The sequence below is a fragment of the Phyllobates terribilis genome, unplaced genomic scaffold, assembly GCF_046119375.1.
Source record: "Phyllobates terribilis strain yellow unplaced genomic scaffold, ASM4611937v1 Scaffold_4__5_contigs__length_816908805, whole genome shotgun sequence".
Lineage (NCBI taxonomy): Eukaryota > Metazoa > Chordata > Amphibia > Anura > Dendrobatidae > Phyllobates > Phyllobates terribilis.
In genome coordinates, this window is record NW_027362764.1 from 404,266,958 (window position 1) to 404,280,759 (window position 13,802).

A 13,802-nucleotide genomic window follows, 5' to 3' on the forward strand; every position below is an offset into this window, starting at 1 on the left:
ATGGTAGACAAAGCACCCGTATCCAAAAAAAACACTGCAAAAAATACCCCCCCAAAAAATTGGCATTTCTAACAGTTTTTTCAGCTAAAAACATTTTTGGGCTGCAGAGAAAAAAAAAAAAAAACGCCACAAAAACGCTGCATGTGAACCTAATCTAAGGGGGTGAGAGGGACTTCAAAAACCCTTCATATTCAGTCCTATTGCAAAATGACTTGCTGGTTATATGTACAGGCTTTTTAGCATTTTTCTTCCATTTCAAGTTTAGAAATTCCCTGCTTAAAGAGAAAAAAAAGTGGAAAACACTCCAAAAGAAGTGACTTGCAACAGGAAATGCTTAAGACGGTCCAATACAACCGTTTGAAAAAAAAAAGAAAAACCAATGCTTGAAAAACTCCAGAGAATGAAAAAAAATCCCCAAAGAAGGGGAGTTTTCTGAAGCAATTTCCAGTGTAAAAACTGTGTGCACATACCCATAGTGGCTGTAGTAGTATATGATGCACTAACGTTAAGATTGTGGTTAAACAATCTTTGAAAATATTACTGTATTTTTCGGACTATAAATCGCACACCAAATTTTGGGGTGGAAATTAAGAAATTTTTTTTTTTTTTTTATAAAGGTGGGGATCAGTCTTCTAGTCAGAATAGGCATCTCACCGGGGGGGAGGTGATCACAGGAGGCATGGTCCCTCAGGAAACGGAAACCGGCAGCAGAAGTGGAGCAATGCTGCGGGCCCTGGAAGGGAGAATAGGGTGTCCCAGCAGCAGGGGGAAATCGCAGGAAGCAGGGTCCCTCCCTTTGAAACCCAGCGATGGCAGCAGAAGTGGTGATACGCTGCGGGGCCAGTGTTGACAGTCAGGCAGAGCGGCGTGCATTCCTTTTCCGGCAGCCATCTTCCTGAAGCCATGATCTACAGGTAAATGGCCGCCAGAGCCGGCACATGCGCAGACTGGGATCTCAGTGGCCATCTTCCTGAAGTTGTGGGCCTCAGGGAAATGGCTGTACTGATTATTTAGTGACCTGCCCCCTTTTTTATAATTTCATGCCGCTCCCATCATTGTGTGCGGCGTGTTCGCAGGGAGAGCCGGCATCCTGTGTGCATTACCTCAATAAAATGGCGCCGGAGGCGGCGCATTTGTGGATCAAGATCTCGGCTCAGTTCAGAGCCAAAATCTCGATCTGCGCATGTGCTGCCTCCGGCGCCATTTTATTGAAGTCCTGTACACGCGCCGCCGCACACAATGATGGCGGCGGCGCAGATTTTTATAAAGGAGGTAGGTCACTGAATAACCATGTGCATCTTACAACTCAAACTAGGATTGATAAACTGGAACAAGATATTTATCAACTTAAAATGCTGACTTGTCCATTTTATGACCCCAGACTAGGAGGATCTACTGCAGTGTTTCCCAACTCCAGTCCTCAAGACCCACCAACAGATCATGTTTTCAGGGTTTCCTTAGTATTGCACAGGTGATGGAATTATCACCTGTGCAATACTAAGGAAATCATGTTGTGCGGCAGTAGTGTATAAACAAACCTACAAAGTCAAGAGTCAGCTGGCTAACTGGGCAAAGATACATAGCCCAAAGTTAATGCATATCACTGAGAGTCATACTCGACTGAAGGCCAAATCAAGCCATGAGGCAGAGGCTGGAGACGAGGCAGAGGCTGGAGACCAGGCAGCCAACACGGGCAAGCAAATGCTGCAGGCCAGGCAGCTAACATCAACCATGAGGCCGCAGGCTCCACATCAATGTACTCACTGCAATTCTTAGAGATTGCTATAGAACACCCTAAGGGTACTCCATCATTCACAGCTGCTCCAGCTATGTGTTCAAGGCTTCTTTGCTAAAGGACCAGAAAACAACATTGAATGAGTAAGTGGGAGTTGCCCTTTTATTTTTTGCTCTTTGCTTAAATGTCCAAAGGCAGAATCTCTCAGGTGCTGTCATGGATATGGGGAAAAGACTAAAATTACTGACCGGTAATGGGATTTTCCAAAGCCCATGACAGCACCACATGAGAGGAGATCCACCCATCAGGGACAGGAAACCCATTGAATTAAAGGGCAGAACCTAGCCCTGCATCAGTTGGGTGATTGAGCACGAGAGGACCACCAGACAGTTATGTACATACAGTCACAAAACAATAACCACAACACCTTTTGGACTATACACCTAAATTTAATTATTGCACACAAACTCAGTGATGGGGGATGGGGGAGAAGGGAAATATAAGGGTCCTGTCATGGGCTATGGAAAATCCCATTACTGGTAAGAAATTTAGCCTTTCTCCCTTGACAAAACCACACAAGAGATTTACAGGGAAACCAAATCCACCTTACGGGGTGACCTTTTGCCTGTAGAGCCCTTCTCTCAAAAGATAGATCAGCAGAGGAGGACAGATCAGGCCTATAGTGTTTATAGAAGGTCGAAAGGAGAGGTCCATGTTGCTGCCTTACATATCTGATCGATGGACACCTCCGCCTTCTCTGCCCAAGAGGTCGCGACAGCCCTAGTAGAATTGGCCTTTATACTGTCTGGGATGGATACACTGCTAAAAGGAATAGGCTAACCTAATGGCTTCCCTAATCCACCTAGCTAGGATACCCTTTGAGACTTTAAGGCCTTTTCTAGAGCCTTGGAAAGAGACAAACAATGACTGGCTCTTCTGCCATTGTTTTGTTACGGCCATGTACTTTGAGTCCTCCTAACATGCAGTGTGTGAGATTTTTCCTCCTTTGGGTTCTTAGGTATAAGAGATGATTCTTCCCTCTTTTTGTAGTAATCCATTTCATGGTTACCTTTGGAAGATGGGGTGGATCTGGCCTTAAAACAACCCAATCTTCAAAAATCTGTGCAAATGGGGGGGGGGGGTAACTGACAAGGCGTGTATATCACTGACTTTACGGGCTGAAGTCCATGTTACCAGAATTACCAGGAGAAATTTTTAAATGGTTCAAGGTAGGAAGGGGGAGTGGGGGTTAGTTAACACCTCCAATACCAAGTTCAAATCCCAGTAAGGAATCTTCGGACTCCTTACCACAGGTTTTAATAAACCTGGCTATCCATCAATTGACTGTCAAGTTATAGTTGTACAATGCCCCTAGGGCCAAAACCTGCACTTTAAGAGTGCCAGTAAATAGCCCAAGCTCTACTCCTTTCTGGAGAAGTTCTAAGATAAATTTAATTGGAATTTCCCCACCCAGATTTTCTCCTGAACTGAACAAGAACTTTTTCCAAGTTCTACCGTATATCCATGTCATCACTGGTTTTCTGCTCTTCAGTAAAGTAGATATTAAACTTGGGGGGGGGGAACCTTTTTGGATCAATAGTGACTTTTCAAGTTTCAGGCTGTCAAATGAAGGCCCGTCGTTTGCAGATGCCAGGCCGGACCTTGGATGAGCAGATCTGTGATCTCTGGTAAGATCCATGGATCGGAGATGGACATCAGCCTCACCCATGAAAATCAGTCTTTTGGGCCAGAATGGGGCTATCAGGATTATTCTTGCCTGGTCCTCCCAGATCTTCCTTAGTACAGCTGGATTTATCATTACTAGAGGAAAAGTATAGGATAGGTCAAAGTTTAATGTAATCAGGAAGGCATCTACCGCATGAGGTTTTTCCCTTGGATCTAGTGAGCAGAATTTTCTCACCTTCCTGTTCTGCCTGCCTGCGAACCAGTCTATGCTTCGAAGGCCCCCAGGTCTACAATTTGCTGGAATATCTGATTCAGGGCCCATTCACCTTGTCTCATTTGATTCCGACTTAGGAAGTCTGCCCTGTAGTTTTTCTTTCCTTTTATGTGCAATGCTGTTAATGACAAGATGATGCTATGTGGAAAATTTATTCCATTCCTACCACAGAGTCAGATCATGTTCCACTCGATGGTTGATATAAGCTACAGTTGTTTGATTGTCCGACAGGATACGAACATGATGGCCTTGGAGAGATGCGAGAAATTTTTCTATTGTATATTTTACTACCAGCAGTTCGTTCATGTTTGACAAACTCCTTTGCTCACATTCTGACCAAATACCCTGGACTACAGTGTCTATCAGGTGCACTCGCCCATCCAATTGTGCTTGCATCTGTTGTCATGACGTCCTTGATCTAATATACCCATTGGACCCCTACTGACAGATTTTCTACGTTCAGCCACCATAAGAGAGTGTTGGTTGTCACCGAATAAAGTATATAGTAGAATATAGTCGGCACTCCGTAATTTACCGTATTCCTATAGTAATACCCTATTTTTTTAATTTTAAAATGTTTTTTGCATAGTCATTCTGATAATTTTTTCACAAACACAGCCATAGGAGGTTTTTTTTTAAAAAAAATGCTAAAAAAGTAAAGCTTATTCATTTAATTTTACTTTTCTTTCTTTTTCAGTTTTGTAGCACGTGTCAACTTGGATATGTTGATACCAATTATGTAGGTAAAGCAAATATGTGAGAATTAAAATATAACATAAAATATATCAGATAAAACCAAACAAAAATACCACCATGGCACTGTGTATTAGGTGCACACTCCACAGTTTTGGAATATGCTGATTTCTTAGTTCCCCTGATTATGTGCACCTTATAACTCCCCTGAGGAAACACGTTAGGAGGCACTTAGGGTATTTACTAGGGACCATTATTAAGGAATAGCTGTGAACTGCCCTTTTTTGGGGGTACCAGGGTCAGGGTAGCCCAATTAGGGCAAGAATATGGAAAAAGTGTCTCCATGGCAACCCACAATAGAAGACCATGAAAGAATAAGACCTTGTCCAATGATCCTGGATGACAGATTTGGGCAAGATTGAACCATTCTTACTGCTTTGTGGGATCTATTAATGAGACAAATGTTATCTCTGATGCTGTTTTTGTTTGAGTTGGACAAAATATAGGATAGAAGCATTGATTAATTTGACCATTGTCAGCAAAACCCGTCTCATTGATTACTTACTCTTGTTCAACATTGATGTCTTGCCTAGTACTAACTAGTTTGGCTTACTAAGGGTGCCCTCATGTTGCGTTTAGGCAAAAGTTCAATGGCCCCGTCGGGGCTTAAGTCCGAACTCCGTGCAAAACCGGATTCGGACGTATGAACATATTGCACATATTGGTTCTGTTGGCACAATTGTAGTCTATGGCTCCTTCGGCGCATACGTCCGAATCCCGTTTTGCAAGGCAGAGCACCAAGAATAATTTTTGGGCGTATACGCCTACTGGAGACAGACACTCAGATGCCGTCTACTACGTCTGAGAGTCCGTCTCCAGTAGGCATACACACTTAAATTATGCACGGCAGGGCACATGTTCACTCTGTCGGCCACATTATAGTCTATGGCCACGTCGATGCATACGTCCGAATCCAGTTTTGCGGGCGTTCAGACGCAAGCCCCAACGCGAGTCACTGAACGGGTGCCGAAATGCAATGTGAAAGCACACTTAGGCGTATGTGAACAATTGAGTTTGGATGGACTTTATCTAAATTTTATCTACATGTGCTGTTTTTTTTTGTATGTCTGGTTTTATCTGATACTATTAAAACTTGCTTTACCTACCTATATGTGTGAAAAGGCATTTACAGAGTCCCAGGTATGACTCCTTACTGTACTTACCAATTTATGTACTTTTTTATTTTTACATAACAGCACTCTTATTGGCAAGACATTTTTCCTTTCCTCTCCCCTCCCCGCTGTTTTACAAATTTTATTGCACTTTGTTTTACTTTGTCTAACTATGGGCCCTGAACTTTCACTGTTCTGATCATAAGTATTGTAGGGCATTATAGCTGCCAGTTTTAGGGTGTTTTCCCATTGTTTCTTTTCTGCTGTTTTAGAATAACTCCACTCCTAAAAAATATCAGAAAAAGTGCTAACATGAAAAGAATCTTCCTATTTGTATGGAAAAACAATTTAATTGTTCATATTGTTCATGCTTTCAAGCATCTTTTAAATGCTTTAGGCTTTAAAAAAAAAGTGTGGTTAAACAAAAGCAAGTGGCTCTTGCTCGAGGCGGCTCCTGATGGGAAAATGCTCCAAACTAGGCGCTGTCCAATCAAATGACTGCAAAAATATTTCAAGAAAGTAAAATGCAAAAATGTTGAAAAACCCTTCAAAAAACTACTGAAGGAAACTTAAAACTACTCCAAAAACTCTCCAAAGGAGGAGAGTTTTCTGAAGCATTGTACATTAGAAAACTCAGTTTTTGACCACCAGGGATAAAAAAAAAACAAAACGGTGTGAACATTCCCTTACACTAACATAAGTCCTGTTCGACCCTACTTATAGCAGGAGGCCACCGAACATGGCATAACTGGAGGTCATGTATATACAGTACAGACCAAAAGTTTGGACACACCTTCTCATTTAAAGATTTTTCTGTATTTTCATGCCGCGCAACAAAGACACGGTGGTTGGAACCAAAGATCTCAAATTTGGACTCATCAGCCAAAGCACAGATTCCCACTCGTTTTTCTTTACTTAGAATTTGTATTATGGCAAGAAAAAAGCAGCTAACAGTCTATTCAGTAGGACTATCAGCCGTGTATCCACCTGACTTCTGCACAACACAACTGATGGTCCCAACCCCATTTATAAGGCAAGAAATACCACTTATTAAAACCTGACAGGGCACACCTGTGAAGTGAAAACCATTTCCGGTGACTACCTCTTGAAGCTCATCAAGAGAATGCCAAGAGTGTGCAAAGCAGTCATCAAAGCAAGAGGTGGCTACTTTGAAGAACCTAGAATATAAGACATATTTTCAGTTGTTTCACACATTTTTGTTAAGTATATAATGCCACGTGTGCCAATTCATAGTTTTGATACCTTCAGTGTGAATGTACAATTTTCATAGTCATGAAAATACAGAAAAATCTTTAAATGAGAAGGTGTGCAGCCAGTGTAAACTAGGGTGTCTGTTCCCAGGGGGTGCACTTGGATAGTACCAGGCAGCCCGCCTAGTCGAATAATATGGGCGTAACTAATAGGCTATAAGCCGGATACTGTGCACTACCCTAGTGTGAACAGCACCCTATACAATCCTTTTTTGTGCAATTTAAATACTAAGCAGTCACCCCCTCCATGAAATGGTAGGCTGTGAGTGATTGTCTGATCAGCATTTTGCACCTGTGTAGCCGCCATCTTTATGTGGGTCTGCTGCATCCTGGTAGTGCATTTGGCTTTGAAGATCTGGGCAGGTAACATTGCTGCCCTCTTTTGCTGTTTTTTCTTGAATTTTTGGGGGAATTTTAATTCTTCTTAGTGTGGCTTTAGTGTTTAGTTTAGGAATTGCAACTTTTTTTTTTTTTTTTTTTAATAAAGCCTCTCATTTCAGGGGCTCAAAAGTAATTGGACAAATTAACTTTACCATAAATAAAATGTTCATTTTAATATTTTGAAGAGAATCCTTTGCAATAACAGCCCGAATTCTTGAAGCCATGGACATCACCAAACACTGGTTTTCCTTCTTTGTGATGCTTTACCAGGCCTTTACTGCAGCTGACTTCAGTTGTTGCTTGTCTGTGGGTCTTTTTGCCTTACATTTTGTATTAAGCATGTGAAATTCATGGTCAATAGAATGGAGATCTGGTGATTTTGGCCATTGCAGAATATTCCACCTTTGTCTTAAACTCCTGGATTGCTTTAACAGTACGTGTCAGACATTGTCCATCTGTACTGTGAAACGCCACCCAAATCAAACTAAATGCCACTTCTGTCTTTAGTCCCAGAGTCAATAAAAACTAGCGACCCAGTGCCATTGGAAGCCATGCACTCATCTCATTACAATGACGCCATGTTTTATAAAGGATCTGGTGTGCTTTGGATCATGAATAGAGATGAGTGAACCCATGGACGTTTCGTGCGTTGGTGTACCTGTCCTCATTAATTCCAGGTTGTCCAGTTGAGTACTTTTCATATGTTTATATTCAATACATGACTATTTATTCTTGTATACTTTTATCTTCTGTCCATAGCTGCTAATTAGCTGCTGTTAGCAATAGCTGCTAGTTCAGAGGAGCACCTTTCATATATGATAAAATTTGATATGGAATTGCATGTGTTATTGGATATTTCTTACAAACCTTCTAGCTGCCTATTAATACTTGTGTTGTCAGACAAGCATTTACATATGATTGCAGCCATCACTTGATATTATTTAGTATCCATCATCTTGCATATTAGCAAAGATTACCCCTTACCCTTTATGGGATTCTGTACTGTATATCTTGCTATTTATATGCCTACTCATGGCTTAGATGATGTATATACATTTTGAGTCTTACATGTTTCACTAAGATTTTCCATGTTCTTTTTTACATCTCTCTGCTCCCTGGATTGGTGGAGTCTGTCACATTTCTAACCATTTTTACTGTCTATGTCAGATTAATTTACTAATAAAGTTTTATTATTTAGCTGTATCTGCTTCCTCTTTTTTGGGATTTTCATATTATATTGGAAGTGCCATTATACTCTGACTGCCTCTTTTTGATATAGATATAGTGTTATTCACTTGGGTACATGTTGTGAAGGGTTTTTCTTCACCATGGAAAGGATTCAGCGATCATCCACCAATGATGTCTTCTGTGGACTTCCAGGCCTTTTTGAGTTCCCCAAACTCAACAGTGCGCTTTTTTTTTTTTGTAGAATTCACCAAATTATTACATTTGAATACCCTCAAATTAAAGCAAAGAGTCTGCACTTTAAGCCAATATTAATTATATAACTATCTTGAATATGTTTTGGTAAACTGCTAAAATGCCAAAACTTTTTAGAAATCAAACTGGTGGAGGCCAAAATCTCCCCTCAGTTGTTCAAAGGATAGAAAGTAACCATCCAAATGAAGTAGGTGCAGATACTCCAACCATTGTCTTTATCAATCCCTGAATACCTCTAGTTGGTGTAATTCCAATAAATGGGGATTATGCCAAATAAGCGCATATTTTGATCATCCTGTTATGCCTAGCAATGGTTTACAGATCCACACTATTTTATATAGGAATAGCAAAGAGGATTTCTGCATGGAGTCTACCTTGAATCTATGAGCCGCTATACATTTTAGCAGGCTCTCTCCCCTGCTCAAATATCAACCTAGCCTATTTTATCATTTTTGTGCCTCATCTAACACTCACCCCTTAAAATGAATGAATTGAGAGGCTAGTTAATATCCCCATGTATGTGGCAAAGCCAGTCCATCTTGTTCATTGGCCACCTGGATTCTCTAACTTAATTCTTAAGATCTCTCTTCCATATCTAAAGTTCCCATATAAGTTTTGCATACTTGTAAACCTATATTTGGGTAGCCATACAGATGCAATCTGCTGCACATATAAAATACATAGCATCATTACCATCCTGATAGAGTTTGTCATGCCAAGAGGGGCAGTTTTGCCCACGCCTCCATCTTTTTGCACTCAACTTTACCACAAGAGATTGCAAGTTGGCAGATACAATCCCTTACTTTCCTAGTGACCTGAATACTTAAATACCGAAATTCACTAACACAAAGGATCACCCTACTGTTGTATACTACAGAAATCATATAGTTGTTCAACGGCATCAATGCAAATTTTGTCCAGTTTATGGCGAATCAATAAAATGCCCTAATCATTCAATCTCTAGCTCAAATACTGGTAGGGTTTTATCAAAATCACACACGCACCACAGAGGGCAATCCGCTCCTCCATTCCATATCGGCACCCTGCCACATCTGTGTAACCTCTGACAAGACAAAACAATGGCTCAATTGGCAAGGATGTAAGAGGAACCCCCTACCCACCACCTATAGAGTCCTCTGAGTCAGGGAAAATCCCTTGGACAAGCAGCCATTTGCTCTAATATGTCCTCAAGGTCCTGTATAATAGTTTAACCCAACAAAGTAAATTAAAACCAAATCAGAGTTTAGCCAAGACAGCATAGAGATACCCGATTTAATACGGTCAAATGCTTTTGCAGCATCTTACGACAGCATTGTCATAGGTTTTATCCTGGACCATTTGCAAATTTAGTAACACTCTGGACAGGTTAACAGATGTCAACTTAGAGGCCATTAACCTGGCCTGGTGTGAGCGCATCGCTCTAATTATAACCCTAGTGAATCATAACACCAGGACTTTTGCTAGAATCTTAATGGCTGATGGAAGCAACTAGATTAGTCTATATAAATTTGATTTGGGCAACTTGCTTCCCTTCCTCTCTTAGGCACTACAACAACGATGGCTTCATCTAGAGACGTGGGTAACTTCTCTTTCACAAAACTGTACTTTGACCTCCAGTGGCCTTCACATTTTTCAAAATTATTTTTTTGTATGTCAATATAAATGGGCATCTCCGCATCCTCAATATCTTCCTGGCGTAGTGTAGGTACATTTATTGGCTCATTGTTTGTATGCACTATTTGTCATGACTAAAGTACAGAAAAGAAATTTTTAAGGATGTTGACCATTTCTGAAACACTGGTAACCGTAAATATAGGTGCACAGGAGGGAAAGCATCCTCTAGCTCAGGGGTCTCAAACATGCGGGCCGCATGCGGCCCCTGAGGCTGCTTTATGCGGCCCGCAGGCACAGACCCCTTGACGATCCCGACCTGGTCCAGGAGGAACCGCCGACAGCAGCGCTGAATTGCCACACAGAGACTGTTTCCCAGCACTGCATTTCCAATGCCAGCCGCTGGCCAATCAGAGGCCAGCAGCTGATATCTGCGTGTCGGCGCAGCGAGTATGACGTCATTGCCATATGCAGATGTCAGCTGCTGGCCTCTGATTGGCCAGCGGCTGGCATTGGAAATGCAGTGCTGGGAGACAGTCTCTGTGTGGCAATTCAGCGCTGCTGTCGGCGGCTCCTCCTGGACCAGGTCGGGATCGTCAAGGGGTCGGACTCTGTGGTGCCTGCGGGCCACATCTGCAGGAAGGCCGCCGAGGGAACGGAGGACAGGTGAGAACCATCTTTTTTTTTTCTATTTTATGTGTGTGAAGAACAACACAGGGGGCACAGAGCCACAAGATGGGGACCTGGATGGGGCACAGAGCCACAAGATGGGGACCTGGATGGGGCACAGAGCCACAAGATGGGGACCTGGATGGGGCACAGAGCCACAAGATGGGGACCTGGATGGGGCACAGAGCCACAAGATGGGGACCAGAGCCACAAGATGGGGACCAGAGCCACAAGATGGGGAACATAGCCCCAAGATGGGGACCTGGATGAGGCACATTAGTACAAGATGGGCGCCAGGATGGGGAACGTTGCTACAGGATGGGGACCTGGATGGGGCACATAGCCACAGGATGGGGACCTGGATGGGGCACATTAGTACAAGATGGGGACTTGGATGGGGAACATTACTACAAGATGTTTTCCATTATTACTATATGATGCTAATTGTAAGACAATATTACTGTATGTGGCCAATTGGGGGAAATAAAATTGTAAAAAAAAATAAAAAATAAAATAAAGCATGAAAAAATATAAAACAGCATTTTTAGTGCCCAATATGTAAACTAAAGTAAACACAAAAAAGTGCACGTTTATTATCGCCACATCCATAACGACCCAAGCCATAAAAAAATAAACACGGCAAAAATGTTCAAAAGGTGTATACAAAAAAAATGGTATCACTAAAAATGTCACATTGAACAAAGAATGCGGCCCCCCAAATTCAAATTTTTTACATGTGCGGCCCATATACCCAGCCGAGTTTGAGACCCCTGCTCTAGCTCATTGACTCTGCCTTCCATAGCTTTATTGTGTTCCACCAGATCATAATACACAGTGATCCATAAACAGATATACAAGAGACTATGTCCAACCTAACCACTCAGACAGGTTTGTGATGTACTGTAATTTATTTACTGCTTTCTGAATGTACCAGCAGTGAACCTGCCAGAAGAGCGAGCATTTGCTCCTCAACATAGACAATAAGCTGACCTCCTACAGGACTACGTATGCTTCCCAGCTCAAGTTCTCTGGCCTCCTCCTCATGCCAAGCCAAGAAAATAAAGAGACTGGGCCCACTCAGTGGGGTGTCCAAAAGGTTTGCAGTCTTTGGGCAATTGCTCTACTGTCATCGCCAACCCCTTCCAAGTGCCATCTTTGATTTCCTCCACCTCACTGTGCTCGTGGCGGGGAGGTCTTTCTGCTGCATGTCAATTTTCCGACACTATATCAGCATCTTTCCTGCATCCCAGAAGATTTGATATGCTGACTGTTGCTTGGGTAAGCCAGTTTTATTACAGTATAAAACCTTTTCAGGACGAGTGAGAGCTCAAAAGGTCACACATTCCCCTACATTCATTCACAGCTAGTCCATGCCTCTCGCAGGTCTTGTATTTAATGCAGGGGTTTACCACTTACGGCACACAATGCCATTTTATGTGGTTCCCAACAATCTGAACTAAAACATGTCTGTCTGTGTTGTATGACTTCTCACATTTTAGTTTCCATGTCACAGAGAAGAAAAGCTGCATACAGTGTGGCAGCATGCACATGCAAATACTAATGGATTGAGTGTTTAGCACTTCAAAGAGGAGTAAGAGAAATATATTATGTCCACCTATGGAAGTGGCTGTCTATTTAGGTTATGAGAACTGAAATACTAGGTTGCTTCTGCATCATTCATATTCTACATTGGAGAGAGCAGAATATAAGTATGCTCTTCTCTCTGAAGTGCTGAATTGGGGACAAGCAGGCCCCCATTCTCCTGAAAAGTGGAAGTTATTGGAACAAGTACCTATCACACATTTATAGCATATACATACATGTCTCAGATCGGTATACCCCTCTACATTTTAATGCACCCTTGATTTAATTTTGACTTGTTTTTTTCCCCTGAGCATTAATGTGTTTGTTTTTTTTTGGTTTCTTTTTTTATTTTTTTTTTAAAAATCGAGAGAGGAAGAAAAACCGAAAACTAGACATTTCAGGCCAGATACTTCTATCCTCCAACATCAGCAAGCAGCCCTACACTTCTGATATTAAGGGAGGGGGCGAAATTATCAAAATTGGAGGGTCCAGCCAACTTTAAAGTGCATGGTGGTCTTTAGACACACAATTATGACAAACTTACAACTACATAAATAGGTAAAACGCTTTGTCTTCATATTACCTTTTTCTACTGAACTCGGTGAACCATCTTCACACAAGGAATCTGTTTCAGGTGCTTTGTTGTATGGTTTAGTCTGGATTTTCCCCTGTTCGTCAATAAGAAGCTCCAGATCTAAGAGATTAACTTTCTTGCACTCCATATCTAAACCATATGAAAAAAATATTTCAATACCAGTATAAATTATTAAAGCCAAAAACTTACAGCAGTAAACCTATGTACGCATGCAAAGGGATATAAGGAGGATCAGCAACACTAACAATATTATCACTGGAAACTTTGTTAAAACTCATAGCTACAAATACAGACTTTAAAAAGGGAATAACCACATTAAAAGGTTTCTAAGAATGTAACAAATTAATGACCAATTCCCATCACAGGCCATCAATGTTTGATTGAGAGTCACATTTTTACGTTATTTACACAGATACAGACGCTCATCCATACACATAGCTATGCCTGGTACTCCTGCTTGGCCCATACGCTTCAACAGAACTGAAAGGGACAAGATGCAGTTCCAGGTACAGCTACCTTGACATCAGTAGCGCTATGCCTGTGTAAATAAAGAAGGGGCTAAAAAGGCATTGTGCCGATTGGTCAGGTCCCAGAGATTCGACCCGCTAGACCCCCAACGAAAAAAAAAACAACATGTCTTCTAGAAACAATACCACAGCTGTCCTTTGGTTGCAATAAATGACAAAGCAAA

General features: G+C 41.7%; 1 protein-coding gene across 4 annotated transcripts in view; it reads right to left on the bottom strand.

The window, feature by feature from the left end:
• MSANTD3 (Myb/SANT DNA binding domain containing 3) overlaps positions 1-13,802 on the bottom strand; it is a 47,805-nt gene that overhangs the window by 18,140 nt on the left and 15,863 nt on the right. For all 4 annotated transcript variants that reach the window (XM_073678573.1, XM_073678570.1, XM_073678571.1 and 1 more), the window contains exon 3: positions 13,100-13,240. In XM_073678573.1, the coding sequence (XP_073534674.1) occupies positions 13,100-13,240 (141 nt within the window). The remainder of the gene's footprint in view (positions 1-13,099; positions 13,241-13,802) is intronic.